The sequence below is a fragment of the Acanthochromis polyacanthus genome, chromosome 11, assembly GCF_021347895.1.
Source record: "Acanthochromis polyacanthus isolate Apoly-LR-REF ecotype Palm Island chromosome 11, KAUST_Apoly_ChrSc, whole genome shotgun sequence".
Classification (NCBI taxonomy): Eukaryota; Metazoa; Chordata; class Actinopteri; family Pomacentridae; genus Acanthochromis; species Acanthochromis polyacanthus.
Window position 1 is genome coordinate 3,125,172 of NC_067123.1, and position 18,601 is coordinate 3,143,772.

Sequence of the window (18,601 nt, forward strand, 5' to 3'; positions counted from 1 at the left end):
CTTTGTTAAAGTTACACTCCATCAGTCATGTTTTCATCATCTCTCTAGTTCTATTTTCTGATGAGGTTTCCTTATTTCTCCTACAAAGTAAAAATAAAGGACCAGCAAGTACAGTGCCTGTAAAGAGTATTCACCCCACTTAGAAGTTTTTCCCCTTCGAAGTGGGGTCAGAGTGTTCAGATGTCAGCAGTCTTGCTCTGCATTTCAGGTAAGGCATCAGTTGTTCAATCCTGCAGGAAAGCTTGACTTCCACTGTGTTTGTTTTCCAAGCAGAGCGGCACAGATCTGCACACTGGACACAACCTGAACGCCTGCCGAGAAGATTCCCCTACGCCGAGTTCAGTCCAAGTTCCTGATGTCGTCCACAAACTTTAAAGGATCAGCTCCTCCCTTGGCCTGAAGTGTAAATAGTTTTGATAAAATTGTTGTTTTTTTTGGGACGCTACGACCATCAGACAGGACATCAACGTTAGCTGAGGGTGTTTTTCTGAAACAGGAAACACAGATGTAAAGTTAACAAAAAAGAAAACAAACTCATTAAAAATCTACTTTTAAAGTTTCCCTACTATTATTTTTATCATTAAATTGAAACCTGCCTACATTTTCCCGTGTGAATATAGAGTAAACCAGGAGTGTCCACCCTGTAGCCCGTTTTGTGTGTCATTTTTATAATATTTTGTTTTGTTTTTGTTGTTTTTCATCTTTTTAAAATCTGACTTTTGTCGTTTGTCTCGTTTTGTCATTGAGTTCATTTTTTGTCTCTTTTTCGTTTTGTTTTGTGTCATTTGTCTCATTCTTTGTAATATTTTGTCTTGTTTTTGATGTTTTGTGTCGTCCTTTGCCTGACTTTTGTCCTTTTGTTTCCTTTTTGTCTCTCTTGTGTTTTTGTCTTATTTAGGTCATTTTGTGTTTTCCTTACTCGTTGTTTTGTGTCTCATTTTTGTCATTTGTCTATTATTTTATTACTTTGTAACTTTTTTCTCTTTTTTTGTTTTGTTCTGTGTCATTTGTCTCATTTTTTGTCATTATGGGTCTCGTTTTTGTTATTTTTTGTCTTTTTAGTAATATTTTGTCTTGTTTTTTGTCTTTCTTTGTCTTCTTCTGTGGTTGTGATCCTTCAGTAAATCCTCCATGCTTCAGTTCCAGGTGACTAAATGTTGTGTTCCTTTGTAGACACTCTGTGATCTGGAAGTAGTAATGTGGAAATGATAAACTGAGGATGAATGTGGATGAAACTAAGTTTATTTTTCTCCATAAATTTCAGGTTGTTCATGATGTTTAGTAAAAAGATAATTCCTTAAATGTGAACATTTGTGCAGTAAAACAAAGGAACCATGAGGAGTTGTGGTTATTTAGAGGTTATTCTGCTGTGGTTTTACTGGTTTTACTGGTCTGGTCCACTGGAGATCAGACTGGACTGAACTAAGATGATTTCGACTCTCCTGCTGTCAGTGACAGTCCATCTCCACCAAACGCCTCACTGAGCTTTCAGACTCCACACCAACCAGGCAGATGTTTGAAAGGCCACGATGAAAACACGGTTATGGATCCAGCAGCAGCAGCCAGATGTTTGATACCGGCAGATTTAAACAGAACTGGAACCAGACGGGCTGCTGGAGTCCATCTGAGGGGAACAAAGGTCTGACTGAGAGCAGATCAGCTGATCTAGACTTATCCCAGTATGGAGGTCAGCATCTGGAGGCCTGCTGGAGCTTTAATCTGGGCAGACTGGGCCTGACGCTCCTACTCAGGTTCCTGTGATTTTAGAAAATTACGCTATTTCCAGCGTCTTTTATGCGCGGCGAAACTTTGAACTTTGGACTCAGCGGAGAGTCCTCTCTGCTGAAAGCATCTGGCGAGAAACACAGACCTTTGGAGTTATGCTTGGTGTAGGAAGGAAAATGTGGACCAGATTTTCACAAACCTGGCGTTCTCTGGAGTAAAAACGAACTAGATTTCCCCAAAGGTGACTGAGAAACTTGGAGCTGAGTGACAGAGACGCTCTGACAGGGAGTGGCAGTACAGACACGCCCACAGACACTTTTTTTTTTAGTCAGGGGATAGTTATCACTCTTTGGGAGAGCAGCACGTCCTTCACTGGCTTTGGCCACAGATCACTCTCTGCTAGACACCAAAGATGCACAGAAAATGAAGATTTTGTTTCAGATGTAATATATTACTGCTACTACTAATAATAATAATAATAATAAAAATAATTATTAATTATAATAAAAATAAAATAATAATAATAATAAAACAACAATAATAATAACATTCATAATAAACATATTCTAGCAATGGAGAACACCAGGACTCTGGATTCTCCCTGTGGTCCTAAAGCCTGTTTAATTGCTTTTGTCATTGTAGAGATTATGGTGGACAGAAAAAGCTTTTTGGAATGGTACAAATTCATTTATGTAAAATTTTATTGTGACTCCTCATGATTTTGTAAATAGTTGTGCAAAAACACCTAAAAAAATTCTTGCATTTTAGTGCAAATAGTGGTATATAACAGTGTTAACTGCTAAATTTGTACATTATTTTATTACAAACAATTTATATTTACATTATAAGTTCTGAAAAAGATTCATTACACATGTTTATGGTGTCCACAGCAAAAAATCTAACTTTTTTCTACTCGGATTTTGTATTTTTTCTGCTATTTTAGGTCAAGTGTGTCCATACATTATATCAAAATGTCTAAATAATTATAGAATCACACAGGTGAGGTTGTGCAGAAAAAAAAAGATACCAAGCAAAGCAAGATCAACAGCTTTTAAGGTGAAATATAGAGGTAAAATCAGAATTAGTCAAAAACGGACCGAACCTCCCCCCCAGGCCCTAAGGGTTAAGAGCCCAGCTCTTCTGTGATCTGCAGATTCTGTTCCATTCTGTGCTGAATTAAACATTTTACTGATTCAGTTTCATTCAATTTAACTTTGAATAACAATTTAGTAATTTAATCACACCTATATGGCAGATTTGAATGATCCCATCCCCTTTATTGATTTACTTTAATCCTTATTAATTAATATAAGATTTCTATGTTCTTCCCCATTTTATTGTTAATTTAAGACGTTGCTAATCTAGATTCCTCTTAAGTATTTTTCTCACGAACTTAATATTTTAACCTTAATTCCCAATATTGTTTTATGGTTTAATACTTTAACTTTTATTCTTGTTTGAACATCTGGGCTTTGTTTGAACCTTTCTGCCCTTTCTTTGTCCTGCTGCGCGTACGTGACAACTCAGCGCATCTCTGAAACCACAGACCCCCCTTCTTCTTCCGGGTGTTGCATTTGGTTTAACGGATGTTCTATATTTTTCTTTAAAAACTGTCACCTGTCCTCGTCAAACTGCCATCCTGGATGTTATTCTTATTCAGCTCGTCAGTTTGAAGCGAGGGGGAGAATTTTCCCCTCAGCTTTTTAAAGGTCAGTTGTAACCACAGGCTTTTAGCTCAGTGGAGCGTGAAGTATTTACCTTAAACACATTTTCCTTTAGGTTAGACGTTGAAACTTGCACAACCTGCTTAGATCAGCACTTCTTCTTCAGGTTACGAGCTAAAGCTCAAACTTGCATTCATAAGCACTTTAATATATTTGATTATAGGGTTAATACAAGTTGCAAGCACATTAATATATGATTGATTACATGATATGATTAAATGAAGATTAATGATGATTATAAGTAATAAGTAAAAGAGTATTTAAAGCATTTGATAGTTTAATAGATATGAAAAAATGAATATTCCTCACATTAGGTCACTTGGTTTGTTTAGAAGAAAAAAAGTCCAATTTTATACCTAAACAGCCTTTTTAATCAACTAATCAGTCCAAACTGCAAAACCTTTATAAATCAACTAAAATACTGAAGCTCCTCACATCTGAGAAGCTGAATATGTGAAAAATGCGGCAATTTTAAATGAACAATGATGATTAAAACAACTTAATTCATAACAAAACATGATATTCTGTCAGCTCTTCAAGTGTTTTGAGGAGAAAATTAAGTAAAACTATTAAAATAAATAAAAATAATGAAGATCTTCAAATCTGAGAAGCTTCATTTGTAAAACATTTAAGATTTAAATGATCAAAATAGTAAAATATGTGACTAAACTTTGGATTTTTTAAGTTTTTCGTGTGTTTTCTTTGAAAAACTCTTGATTTTTTTTTAAAGCTGTCAGGTGGAGAAGGAGGATAAAGTACCATTAAAAGAGAAGTACAGATCAGTAGAAGTACTTGTAGGTCAGCAGAAGTATTTGAAGGTCAGCAGAAGTACTTGTAGGTCAGCAGAAGTACTTGAAGGTCAGCAGAAGTACTTGAAGGTCAGCAGAAGTATTTGAAGGTCAGCAGAAGTACTTGAAGGTCAGCAGAAGTATTTGAAGGTCAGCAGAAGTACTTGAAGGTCAGCAGAAGTATTTGAAGGTCAGCAGAGGTACTTGTAGGTCAGCAGAAGTACTTGTAGGTCAGCAGAAGTACTTGAAGGTCAGCAGAAGTACTTGAAGGTCAGCAGAAGTATTTGAAGGTCAGCAGAAGTACTTGAAGGTCAGCAGAAGTATTTGAAGGTCAGCAGAAGTACTTGAAGGTCAGCAGAAGTACTTGAAGGTCAGCAGAAGTACTTGTAGGTCAGCAGAAGTACTTGTAGGTCAGCAGAAGTACTTGAAGGTCAGCAGAAGTACTTGAAGGTCAGCAGAAGTATTTGAAGGTCAGCAGAAGTACTTGTAGGTCAGCAGAGGTACTTGTAGGTCAGCAGAGGTACTTGTAGGTCAGCAGAAGTACTTGTAGGTCAGCAGAAGTACTTGTAGGTCAGCAGAAGTACTTGTACTGTACACAGGGGTGTCCTGGGGCCAAAAATGACCCCTGGCATTTTTGGCCCACAACATCATCGATTGACTGAATCAAGCACTAATTTTTGAATGCGAGGACAAAAACTGACAGAAAGGTTGGATTTCAGAACAAAAATTCAAGAACATCTTTAGAGACCTGTACAAACTTGTTGGCAAGTTGGAAAAAAATGAAATCCAGTAGAGCAAGGGTATTCTGGAGACCGGAAGTGGTCATCAGCAAGGGTGGAGCCAAACGACAACAGCCAGAGAGCAGTGATTGGTCAGACCATAGATATATAGTCTAATATTTTGCTGGTGTGAAATAATCACGCTTCCAGTGACTTGACCTTCACATTCATTTACTGAAGCACAGTTACAGAACGGGCTGCTGTTCTGGCTGGAACCGGCTGGAACGTTACCAGCCTCAGGCCCAACACAAACTTGTCTAAAAGTCCCTTGTGACCGACAGCTGCCAGTCTGTCTTAAAGGCGCAAAACATGATTAACTCAGAACATTACACTGCTCCCCCCAAGTGTTGGGGGGAGCAGGTTGTTGGGTTAGGGGGTGAGAAAATTAATGTCAAAGTATGCTGAAATTTCAATCGTCCGACTGGCCAACGGCAGATGGGCCTCCCGTATGAGAGAGGTTCTGCTTAAGGTTTGTCCCTGTTAAAAAGGAGTTTTTCATTGCCACTTTCGTCTGAGGGCTTGCTCTGGGGGTTTCAGGCCATAAGGGTTTGTAAAGCGTCTTGAAACATTTTAATTGTAATTGGTGCTATATAAATAAAACTAAATTGAAGTGAATTGAATTGAGTATCAGCCATTATGCATCAACACAACTGAAATTTCAGCATACTTTGACGTTAATTTTCTCTAAAATTTTACAGTAAAATCAGGTGATATTGTGCAGGTGGTAGCTGGGATGACCCCTGACAAGGCCACGGTGAGAGATCTTTGTCACTGCCTCAGGATTTGGAGATAACGAAAGTCAAAATCTGAATAACAGCATGTATTTGCAGCGGACGTCTCTCAGCCTGGCTGCTCAGCGCCTGTGATAATATTACCGTATTACGCAGAATAGCCACGCAACGCCCAGAGTGCGGGCGGCTCACTTGACCGCAGTTTAACGGAGTGCTTCCTCCGACAGAAGCAGATCACCGTAGAGTGAGGAGGATGGCGCCCAGTTTCACTACTAAAGGTTCCTACTACTAGCTTAACCCTATAATTCTTGAATCATTAAGTAATTGACAGAAAATTCAATTTTTTTCGGGTTAAAGGTTAAAATACCATAAAATGCGTCGAAAAACGAGTAGCGGAAGTGACGTGTTTGCGCACATGCGCAGTACAAATCAGGTTTCCGGGACGGATCGGGTAGTGACAAGGAGAAGCCAGTTTCAAAGGGAGAAAAGTCGTTACAGTGGTGGAAGTCAAATGAGGTGAAGTACCCCTTTTTGTCAAGGTGAGCAAAGTCCTACCTCTGTATACCAAGCACTACTACACCAGCAGAGCGGCTGTTTTCTGCAGCAGGGAATATAGCCTCTAAAAGAGAGCTAGCCTTAGCCCAGAGCATGTGGACATGCTAACATTTTTGCACTGCAATGCAAAGTTCATGATTCATTCATTAGACTAATGTTTACATTATTTGTAAAATGCACTTGTTTTCTCTAAATATTCAGTTTTTATAAACTGTTAAAAATGTGACTTCCATTTAGGATCCTGAAATGACACTTTATTTTGAGTTTTGTTTACAGTTTCACAGCATGTTAATAAGCTGTAAAACTCGTTCTCAGTGAATTCTGTGTTTTTATTTGGAAAAAATAAAATACAGTTAACAGTAAAATTGTTTCTATTTTCTTTCTGTTTTCAAATTACTACCTTAAATTTAGTTCACTACTTTTGGAGCCCTTACTTGTGATATTGTAGTACAGCTTAAAATAAATGGTGCCCAGAAAATGCTTCTCTACAGGAAAGATGTTTTTAAAGTATAAATGTTGCCTTGGTGGAACTTCATTTAAGATCTTGTGACGTTGGATGGTTGTATGAGTATGTATGTGTTGATGAGTCAGTGTTTGATTGCTGCTCATTGAGACATACTAAAATACAACTCTGGATAATCATTAGTTGCAGCCCTAAAGTCGACTTAACTTTGAGACTTAAGTTGAAAATACAAACTATTATTAGTTAAACAACTTGTATAAGTTCAGAGTGAGTTGAAACAATGGTTACTTTCAAGTTGCGTTTACTGACATTTTTAAGGCAGCAGGTGAACTTCCGTTTCTAAGTTTAACTGGCTTAAAATGTTTTACAGTACGTCACCATGGTAACAGATGGTGCACAGCTAGATCACTGTGAGCTGTCCCACTGATTGAAGCCGTGCAGTTACCGTGTCACACGCTGTCTGAGTTGTGTTGCCATGGGAACCTACATGCATTCATTTGGTGATGCAGAGAAACCATCAGTATGTTTGTGTCCTCGTTCCTGATTTGCTGCCCAGTCTGTTTCCACTGCTGGTGCTGCAGTTGGTGGAACACTGATTTGAAAATGGATTATTCTGTTGGTATGTAACTCAGAGAACATTTAGTCAGTAACATTAATTCCACTTTTATTTGGCCCAAGAAGGAAAAGAGATTTCCACGTCTCCTTCACTGTGGGACGGTAACAGACCTCCATGCACTTCCTCAATATCACGTGTAAATAAATGAAGTTTAAAGTTTCAGAGCTCTGATGTACGGCTGTGTCAGGAAAATTCTTTAGTGCAGTCCTGACCGCTCCAAATTAATCCCCAGAGTCGTCTCAAGTCAAAGCAAAGTTTTACTTGCCGCAAGGAATCAACATGCACAGAACACAGTGTGAACAAGTGACTGGCAAAGGGTGAAAATAGCACAGCTTTGTACGGACACTTAAACATGAGTTAATAATAACTTTATTTATGAAGCTCTTTCCGTCAAAGTGCACAAAAATAAAAACAGTTAAACAGAACAATACAAAGACATCAATAAAACAAACCATTTAGGATTCATATGTAAGAGAAAACAAGTGGGTCTTCAGCTTAGTTTTAAATACATTAATGGAGGATGCCTGCCTGATTTCAGCAGGCAGACTGTTCCACAATGTTGGTGCCTGGAATGAGAAAGCCCGTTCCCCAACCGTCTTTTTACGGACCTTTGGAAGATACAGAAGTCCCGTCCCCTGGGAACGGAGAACCCGAGTGGGGACATACGGGTTCAGCAGGCTGGATAGATAAGACGGGGTAGTTCCATGAACAGTTTTCTAGGTTAGTAGCAGCACCTTAAAGTGTGCTCTAACATGAACAGGTAGCCAGAGCAGAGAGGCCAGCACTGGAGTAATATGCTCGTATTTACTTGTTCTGGTCAGAACGCGAGCTGCTGGTTCTGGAACGTCTGCAGGCTACGAAAACTCTTCATTGGCAGAGCCCATAAAAGGACATTGCAATAATCCAACCACATCTTGGTACGTGTTCTCTCTAGGTCGCTACAGGCAGTGGGTTCACACTGGTTTGTTATCCGTCTAATTCCTGTGCAAGCAGCTCGTCTCCTCGTTCCTCTTTTAGCATACGTCACACAGTATTACCACCTCGTAACGATCCAACCTCTAGGGGTTGGCTGGATGCAACAAAATAACCAGATGTTATTGGTTTAGGTAAGGGATTTATTGCTTCGTAGCAAAGGAACGTAAAAGTGACAATGAAAAACAAACTAAACAAAACTGGTGCCTCACACTCATTGATTTCACAGTTCAAAGACTCCAAGACAGAGTGGCTTCCTCACTAAAGTGGCAGGCTGCTAATTTGAGCCTCAGTCTCCTCTCGACAGTAGGCTCCACACCAAGATAGCAGCTGCCAACAGAAACCCAGAGTGTCGGCAGATCTCACCACGAGTATCTACCGATCGAAGTGTCTGCAGTACCCGCCAACCCTCCACCGTACCTGCAGACCGAAACACACACAAAGAGGCACCAGGGTGGACTGGTCAAAGTACCAGCCACCTAAACTAATGGCATGGTGGCAGCTATATAGGTTGCAGGTGTGGTGAAAGCTGCATCTGGTTGGATCAGAGGTGGAGGTGAGCTGGAGGGTGGCCCAATCAGGACGGCCGGAGGGCGGAGAGACCCGGATTGCAGGGCAGGTCGTCAGCTGTGGTGTCATCAGCTGGAATGGCTGGCAGATGAGTTCCTCGAGACTCTGAAACAACCACAGCTGAACCCACACATGTAACTCTTCCCCCACACAAAGGTCCAACAGGAACACCACCTCAAGAATCAAACGGCACACCAATACTGGTGGCCGTAACAGTCACAGTATTACAATAAATAAAAACATTCAATCATCTAATTCAATCATTTTCATAACAAGCTGTTGGAGGCAAAACCTTTTTGTTCTTTGCAATAAATCAGAGGAATCCAAGTTGTCTGTCCTTTTCTTCAGAGCTCTGAAGGTACAGGTGACACAGAGTGCAAAGCAGTCTATGGGAGAATACAAAGAACAGAGTGAGAGCTGTCTATATACTGAACTAGAAATAAATGGCTTTATTGAGGGTAACTGAGCAGTAAAATGCATACAGGAACTTACAACATGAACAGTTTTCTACCAGCATTTCTGCCTTGAATCACCTGCAGCAGCATTTTTATATTCTCTTTATTCTCTTTTTCCATGCCTGTTTTCTGTCTGTGTTCCATATTTTTAACGGTTTAAGTTCATTTGTATGACTTTTAGGTGAAATTGAAAAGAGCTAAAAGTCAACTATTGAGTTGAAATGTGTCCTCTGTGTTGGCTGATGAACATATAGGACACTCTGGCACTTGTGTATAGAGTGGTATCCTAATGAAGATGTGTTTGATGTTACAGGTGATCGGCAGGAGGAGAGTCTGATGGAGGAGCTGAGGAGGAAAAGAGGAACAATGAAATCTTCACAAAAAGTGAGAAACATATGACTGTAATATCAGTCATTAATTTCTTATTTGAAATGTGTGAAGTTGCTCCAGTTGGACAGATGATCCAAGCAAAGCCAGGTAACATTGGCTGGAGAGATGCAGCTCTGCAGAGGCAGCTGAACTGAGGATAAAGTGGTGGACGGCTCAGAAAGTAGGGAGGTTAAGTGACTTTTGACTTCAAATCATGATGCAAAGGCCCCCTTTGGTATTGAAGTACCTTAGGGTCATACAAGTAAAATTTATCCCAAGACACAAGTGAGCTCACGCTTTGGCAGCCATTTTTAAAATGGCCACCGACCATCCTTGAGAGGCCCATATCTTTACTTCTGTTATAGCTGTAATGGCAAACTTGGTGTCAAAGTGCACATTTTTATGGTCAAGGAATTAAATAAAATAGATTTATTTCAAGACTAAAAAAAATGATACTCTCCTCACCATGACAATTGAAGGTAAAATATGCAATTTATTTAAAAAAACACATACCAAAAACACAGGCAAATTAAAACTCAATAATTTGATAAATACAACTTAAAGTGTTGAATACAGTATGTGTATTATGGATGCTAAGAAACTGAGTAGTGAGACAAGTTCATAACTGCAGTCATAGAAAAAAATGATTAGACCTCCCTTGTTTTCTTCAGTTTCTTGTTCATTTTAATGCCTGGTACAACTAAAGATTCATTACCTGAAGAACGCAATGAACATGACAAAAAATGCAACTGATTCCATAATACTTGTTTTACTATGTCTTATTTGACATCCTCCGGCTTCATTGTATTCCCTGGTATATCAGAGTATTTTATGTCTTATCTGACATGTTTAAGCTTCATTGTTTTCCCAGGGTATCTAAGAGGACATTTCATGTCATCAGCAGCACTGCACATGCAAAGGTCTGGAGTGGTTTCCTGCTGACATTCAAACCGTAGCACAACTCAGAAGTCGTCAGCTCTCACATAATGCCTAAAACTGAAGAATTATGTAAACCCACAAAGGCAGCTATCTTGGTCCTTCTGGAAATTGGCATGAGTGAGAGACAAGCAGCGAAGAAACTGAAGATCTCCAAGACAGCCGTTCATTACACCAAGAAAAAACAAGCCCGACATGGTTCTACCTAACTGCGAGCTGGTCACGGCAGGAAATGTCTTTCTACCCACCAGATGACCGTCACTCATCTGTTCCTGTGTCAGGAATCATCCTCAGACCTCCAGGGACCTTAAAATGAGGAGAAATAGGACTTGACTGTTGATGATTGGACTAAAGTTCTCTTCAATGATGACTCCAATTTTCACTTGATGCCCAATCCAGACAACTTCCTGGCCTGGAGAAGCTACAAATCAGACTGTCTGTCTCTACAGTAAAACATGGGGGTGGATCAGTGACCATCTGGGGTAGTTTCAGTCTGGGTGCAACAGGGTCAATGAACCAGGTCATGTACAGCACTACTCTAGAAAACCGTCTTCTTCCATCAGCTGGAAAACTCTTTCCTGCTTCCAATGCAGTGTTTCCCCTGGGTTGAAATGGCTGTGAGGTGGTGGGGTCACTTTCAGCTGAAAGTTGTTGACGGGGGGGGGGGAGGAAGGAATTATATATACTATCGTATCGGGCCATCTCCGCCGCAGCCGCGCACCCCCCCGCAAACGGTCTCATCGGTCCGGCGGGTTTTGCGCTGCACCTTTTTTTTTTTTTTTTTTTTTTTTGCCGCGGACCAGTGAAGCGGCAATGTCCGCACAATTTTAATGAGGCGGTGGCCTATACCAGCGAGGCGGCATGCCTCGTCGGTTATATGGGAGGGGAAACACTGCAATGACTGGATTTTCCAACAAGACAATGCCCCTTGCCACACGACAAGGTCAGTTAAAGCCTGGATGGAGAACCAGAACATTGGAACCATGCCTTGGCTGTTCAATCACCAGATCTAACTGAAAACTTGTGGAAAATCATCAAACGCAAAATGGAGAACCACAAGCCCACAAACAAAGCAGATTAGTTAGAATTCATGCAACAGGAATGGGTTGCTGTGACAGCAGAACAATGTCAGAAGTTGGTAGAGAGCATGCCAAGATGCATGCTGCAGTCATCACAAACAATGGCTATGGATCAGTACTAACTCCCATGTGGATCATGGGACTAAAACAGACAGAAAAGAAAACATGGAACCCTAAAAGCTGTTTTTGGCAGAACAGTACTATAGCTATTGATGGAAGAACTGAAGTGATTTTGGTTATTATCAAGAAAATCATGGAAAATGTCTGATATCAGCTCTGAAATTAAACTCATGAGTTATTTTTGTTGTTGTCTTATTTGTCCAAACAAATGTACCTTTAGTGGTAATGCCCAGCTCTTTCTGTATGTCTTTGATAAATGTCTTAGGGTAAATTTATTTGTATGACCCTAAAGTATACTGACAGTCAATAGAAACTTTGAGGTAGAAATGTACACCGAATTCTACTTGTAGGGGGGTTGTAATGATTCATTGTGGATTTACTGATGATCTAGTGCCCTGGTAGTTGAGATAATGATGAGTTGTCATTTTGTCATGATTCATTGCACATGGGTTGGTCACTTTGCAAAAGTGAACCAAATACACACCAAGCAATACTCAGTGAGTATCTGCACAATGTGAGAATGGGTTTTGAAGGCCTATATAAAGGCCCAAAAAAGGCCACCATTGTTAGTCCAGTGAACAGCATCATGCCGTGTCTATCACATGAACAACGTCTCCGGGCACTGGGTATGGTGGAGGCCGGTTTGAGCTACGGTAGGGTCTACAGATACGTACCCGTAGCCTGTGGCCTACGGATACGGCACTTTCCCTTACCATAAATATTAATGAGACGGATATGAATATTAATGAGCCGGCTGATGAACGCGCTTTGTGATTGGCTGGTAATCCGACGTACATAAATATTAATGAGCCGGCTTGGTAATCCGAGTGATGAAGGCGCTTCCGTGATTCGAGGTGAATCTGCGTGCCGAGCCTGTCATGTCAGTCATCTGCTGTTCTCTTTTCTATCATGCATAATGTCTTATAAATATCATTATCTGACTTTTTCACGGACAGCGATTTGGGGGTTGAAATCGGCACTACTATTAAAAATAGCAAAACTTTTTATTCACGTGACCCTGTTCTAATAAAGCACAAACAGCAAACAAAACAAATGGCGGAACTAACAGCCAGCAAACTACAAGTATTTTTTTACCTTCAAAAGTAGAGACAGACTATTACATAATAACAACCTAAACAAAACCCTGACGTATTTTCTACGTCTGTCAACACAGACACTGTCACAGTCACTTTAATGTTAGCGGACTCTGTTGAATGGCTAATTTACATCACCACAAACAAATCTCACAATATCACAGTAAATCGAGTTTGTGGGTTTTTTTAATTCATGCCGAATTAAAGAGCTGCTCCTCACCATTCACGAGTGTTTGTTTCATATTCGACATCCTTAACTTTATCTTGTAAATTAGCGTCCGAAATTAAATGGGAACATTTACAATGGAGTTCGTCAGCCGCTTCCACCACTGAACGCAGTAAACTAATTAATAGGAACTGGACTTCAAACAATTTAGACACGGCATCTAAAAGCGTAAAAACTGCAATGTCTAAAGTGTGAGAGGAGACAGTGTATTTTTGGTTAAATTATACAATGTTCGCCGTCAAAGTCATTCATATAAACTGCCTGTAATGTGCAACAAATAGTAGTTAACCGGCGCCAGCTCTTCAGTGACCTTAACGGGTCCGTACCTCTAGTACAGATGCTACGGGTACGGGTCCGTACCCGTAGCATCAACCTTGAGCTACAGTGATGTAGCCAGGCATATGGGCTGTTCCCAACCCACAATCAGAAGCCTGGTCCAAAGCATGCGCCGACGGATTGCTGCCTGCATCCAAGCACATGGAGGCCATACTCGGTATTGACTGTTGTGACTTTGTGTTTTTGGCAGGTGCCGTTTTCTTTTGTGAAATTCTTTATTTTGAAATCAATCTTGAAATTTTAGATTTTTGTTTCTGTATGCCAATATGCTAAACAAATGATTCATATGAAGAAAATCCAGTTTCGGGCTTCAAAATAAAAATTATGTTGGAAAAATATGGTCTCAAAGTTTTTAATGACTGTCAGTGTACTTCCATACCATCATGCATCATGACTTGAAGTCAAAAGCCTATTTTTTGGGCTTAACCTCCCTACTAAGAAGCGGTTTCTTTTTTGTTTGAGGCCAAACTAATTGCTAGTAAAACATTACGCAAATGTGTTGCATGGTGACGAAGATAAGTAACACACACAAAGTCTTGTTTTTCAAGCCAGGTGTTCAGGAAGGTAAGGAGCAGCATATTTTTTGGTTGAGGATAGTACTTGAGCATTGTGAGTTTGCAGGCCTTTTTCCCTTCTCAAGACATTCAGACAGTTGAAACCAGAAGTTTACTTACACTGTATAAAATGGAACATATCCTTGTTTTTTTTGTTTATTTTTTTAACGTCTGACATAAAATCAAACGAGGCTCCTCCAGTTTTAGGTAATTTAGGACTGCCAAAATTATATCTATTTGCTAAATGCCGGAATAACAAAAGAGAGTCATGCGATCTTTCTAAAAATGGACCGCTGCGGACTTATCGGGACTTATCAGTCAGAAACCATCCAAAGAACAGTTGGGTAAAGGGTGTGGGTGTGTTTCCAAGTCCCATCAATTCCTGCTGTCTGCTACATTTACATTTATATCATGCCATTCGGTATCTGTACAGAATGTACACATGCACAACACACGCCTGTGCTCAGCCCAATGTAAATTTTTATGAAAAATTTCATCTGTTGGAAATGATACGACGACTGAGCTGCCTTGGCGAAGTACTGCGCTCTCTGAGTGCTTTTCGTGTTTCACAGCTGCATTTAAATCACTGCCTCTGTTTGTGTCTTTGTTTCTACAGAAACGTGAAAAGGGTAATGAAGTGAGACATCAGAAATATGCAGAGGAAAACAATGGGTCCCCAACAACAACAACCAGAGATGAATCACTCAGTTGTGAGCAATGCAGCAAGACTTTTATCACAGCTAGAAAGCTAAGAATTCACAAACGCATTCACAGTGGAGTTAGAGCATTCAGCTGTGACCAGTGTGAGAAGACTTTTACTCACAAGAGTCATTTATCAACACACCAACTCATTCACAGTGGACTAAAACCATTCAGCTGTGACCAGTGTGGGAAGACTTTTACTCAAAAGAGTCATTTATCAACACACCAACTCATTCACAGTGGAGTAAAACCATTCAGCTGTGACCAGTGTGGGAAGACTTTTACTCACAAGAGTAATTTAACAACACACCAACTCATTCACAGTGGAGTTAAAACATTTAGCTGTGACCAGTGTGGGAAGACTTTTACTCAAAAGACTAATTTAACAACACACCAACTCATTCACAGTGGAGTTAAAACATTCAGCTGTGACCAGTGTGGGAAGACTTTTACTCACAAGAGGAGTTTAACAACACACCAACTCATTCACAGTGGAGTTAAAACGTTCAGCTGTGACGACTGTGAGAAGACTTTTACTCACAGGAGTCATTTAACAACACATCAACACATTCACAGTGGAGTTAAACCATTCAGCTGTGACCAGTGTGGGAAGACTTTTACTCAAAAGAGTAGTTTAACAACACATCAACTCATTCACAGTGGAGTTAAACCATTCAGCTGTGACCAGTGTGAGAAGACTTTTACTACCAAGAGTAGTTTAACAACACATCAACTCATTCACAGTGGAGTTAAACCATTCAGCTGTGACCAGTGTGAGAAGACATTTACTCACAAGACTAATTTAACAACACACCAATTCAGTCACAGTGGAGTTAAACCATTCATCTGTGACCAGTGTGGGAAGACTTTTACTCACAAGACTCATTTAACAGCACACCAACTCATTCACAGTGGAGTGAAACCATTCGGCTGTGATCAGTGTGGGAAGACTTTTACTCAAAAGAGTCATTTAACAAGACACCAACTCATTCACAGAGGAGTTAAACCATTCAGCTGTGACCAGTGTGGGAAGACTTTTATTACCAAGAGTAATTTAACAAAACATCAACTCATTCACAGTGGAGTTAAACCATTCAGGTGTTACCAGTGTGGGAAGACTTTTACTCAAAAGAGTATTTTAACAACACACCAATTCATTCACAGTGGAGTTAAACCATTTCGCTGTGACCAGTGTGGGAAGACTTTTACTGCCAAGAGTAATTTAACATTACATCAACTCATTCACAGTGGCGGTGAACCATTCCACTGTGATCAGTGTGTGAAAACCGTTACTGGACATGAACAGTTGTTGATCCATCAATGAACCCACTCTGGTAGAAAGCGGTACCACTGTGACTACTGTGAAAAAAACTTTCAAGCACCAAGGGAGCCTCAAATATCACCAAAGCCAACTCCACACTGGATATGATGTGTTTGTATATGATTACTGTGGCAAACCATTTGTACAGTATGCACAGTTAAAAGCCCATGAAGTGACCCACACCGGGGTTAAACCATACCTTTGTGACCAGTGTGGGAAAGGCTACAGCTACATTCAACACCTCAAAGCTCACCAATGTGTCCACACTGGGAAGAGACCATACAGATGTGATGAGTGTAAGAAGACTTTTGCAACTTTGGGTTCCCTGAATCAACACGAGCAGATCCACAGCAGAAAGAAAGCATTCAATCAGTGTCACAGTAAGGTATGTAAAGGTTGTCTCAGCAACAGTGTGCACACAATTATGCATTGGATATTTTGGATATTGTTATGAAATTTAGTGGGATACTGTTTTGAACAACTGGGGCCAGTCTTGACACAGAAATTTGGTCCAAGTTAATCTGGAGATGTAGGTAAGATTGGGAATTGTGATGTGATCAGCATCAGCACAAACTTGTTCTCACCACATAATGTTGAAAAGACATGACATCAGTGTTAAATCTGTAAATTGTAATATTTTGTCTTGTTTTTGATGTTTTGTGTCTTCCTTTGCCTGACTTTTGTCCTTTTGTTTCCTTTTTTATCTCGTGTTTTTTTTGTCTTATTTAGGTCATTTTGTGTTTTCCTTACTCGTTGTTTTGTGTCTCGTTTTTGTCATTTGTCTATTATTTTATTACTTTGTAACTTTTTTGTCTCATTTTTTGTTTTATTCTGTGTCATTTGTCTCATTTTTGTTGTTATGGGTCTTGTTTTTGTTGTTTTTTTGTCTTTTTAGTAATATTTTGTCTTGTTTTTTGTCCTTTTTGTCTTCTTTTGTGGTTGTGATCCTCCAGTAAATCCTCTCTGCTTCAGTTCCGGGTGATTAAATGTTGTGTTCCTTTGTAGACACTCTGTGATCTGGAAGTAGTAATGTGGAAATGATAAACTGAGGCTGAATGTTAAGGAGTTGAATTTATTTTTCTCCATAAATTTCAGGTTGTTCATGATGTTTAGTAAAAAGATAATTCCTTAAATGTGAACATTTCTGCAGTAAAACAAAGGAACCATTAGGAGTTGTGGTTATTTACAGGTTATTCTGCTGTGGTTTTACTGGTTTTGCTGGAGATCAGACTGGACTGAACGAAGATGATTTCGACTCTCCTGCTGTCAGTGACAGTCCATCTCCACCAAACGCCTCACTGAGCTTTCAGACTCCACACCAACCAGGCAGATGTTTGAAAGGCGACGATGAAAACACAGTTATGGCTCCAGCAGCAGCCAGATGTTTGAAACCGGCAGATTTAAATGTTTCCAGAGCAGCAGAACTGGAACCAGACGGGCTGCTGGAGTCCATCTGAGGGGAACAAAGGTCTGACTAAGGGCAGATCAGCTGATCCAGACTCATCCCAGTATGGAGGTCAGCATCTGGAGGCCTGCTGGAGCTTTAATCTGGGCAGCCTGGGCCTGACACTCCTGCTCAGGTTCCTGTGATTTTACAAAATTTTAATAATTACTAAAATACTAAGCTGAAGCTGAACCTCTAGCTGAAGCTGAAGCTGAAGCTGAGCCTGAGTTGACCTCCTGCTGCAGAGTTCAGACCTCGGTGAGGAGTTTCACGTCTGGTTGCTGCAGAACAGAGTCTTTGATGTGATTCTTTCTTTCTTTCAAGTTTATTTGAAAAAGGACAGCGTGCAGTTACATTAAAAAGATGGCTGCACCAGATTTAGCTTCAAGCTAATTTCCATCTGTAGTCCTTGGTCCATAAAAAAATTCATTATTTAAAACAACGCATATAAAACGCATTACCTTAATGCAAAACAAAATCAAAATCAAAATCAATCTTAAAATATTTACAAATATGTATGCAACGTTGTTGGTTTATAGAACAATTATCAAAATGCAAAAGTATAACGAGGAAGACTGTATTCAAACCAATTACAATATATTTAAAGTGCATTTAAATGACAAAAACAGAGTGCAAAAGTACAAAGTTAAAGTGCAGAGTTGTATGCGAAACAATAGTTTCGTAGATCCTAAAGCTATCAGATGGTACTGACGAGGGTAGCATCTGATAGCTCTATACCAGATTGGTACTGTAAATACACACTGTACTATTTTTACACTGATAATCTGGCAGCCATCAGATGGTACCCACGAGGGTATCATCTGATGGCCAAATACCCGTCTGGTATTATTAATGCGAACAGGACTGATGATCAAACAGCCAGTTTTTAACAGCCCGAGAAAAGCTGTGGAAATCTGCCATGTTCTTAAAATTATCAGGCAGCCCATTCCATTCCTTGATGGCTTTGTAAGAAAAGGCTGACTGAGAGAAGGCAGACTTTCTTTTGGGAATGTGGCAGTCACCCCTGGACGCCGACCTAAGC

General features: G+C 40.0%; 1 protein-coding gene across 17 annotated transcripts in view; it reads left to right on the top strand.

Moving 5' to 3' along the window:
• Positions 1-18,601, top strand: part of LOC110957345 (zinc finger protein 665-like) — a 67,963-nt gene that overhangs the window by 19,335 nt on the left and 30,027 nt on the right. For 2 of the 17 annotated variants that reach the window (XM_051955953.1, XM_051955950.1), the window contains one exon: positions 274-1,338. The exons of 8 other annotated variants lie outside the window; for them this stretch is intronic. In XM_051955953.1, coding sequence (XP_051811913.1) covers positions 274-375 — 102 coding nt within the window. In that variant the 3' untranslated portion in view covers positions 376-1,338. Of the gene's footprint in view, positions 1-273; positions 6,287-9,691; positions 9,763-14,708; positions 17,285-18,601 lie in introns of those variants that run through there. 7 more of the 17 variants (XM_051955965.1, XM_051955964.1, XM_051955958.1 and 4 more) reach the window with 7 other exon arrangements.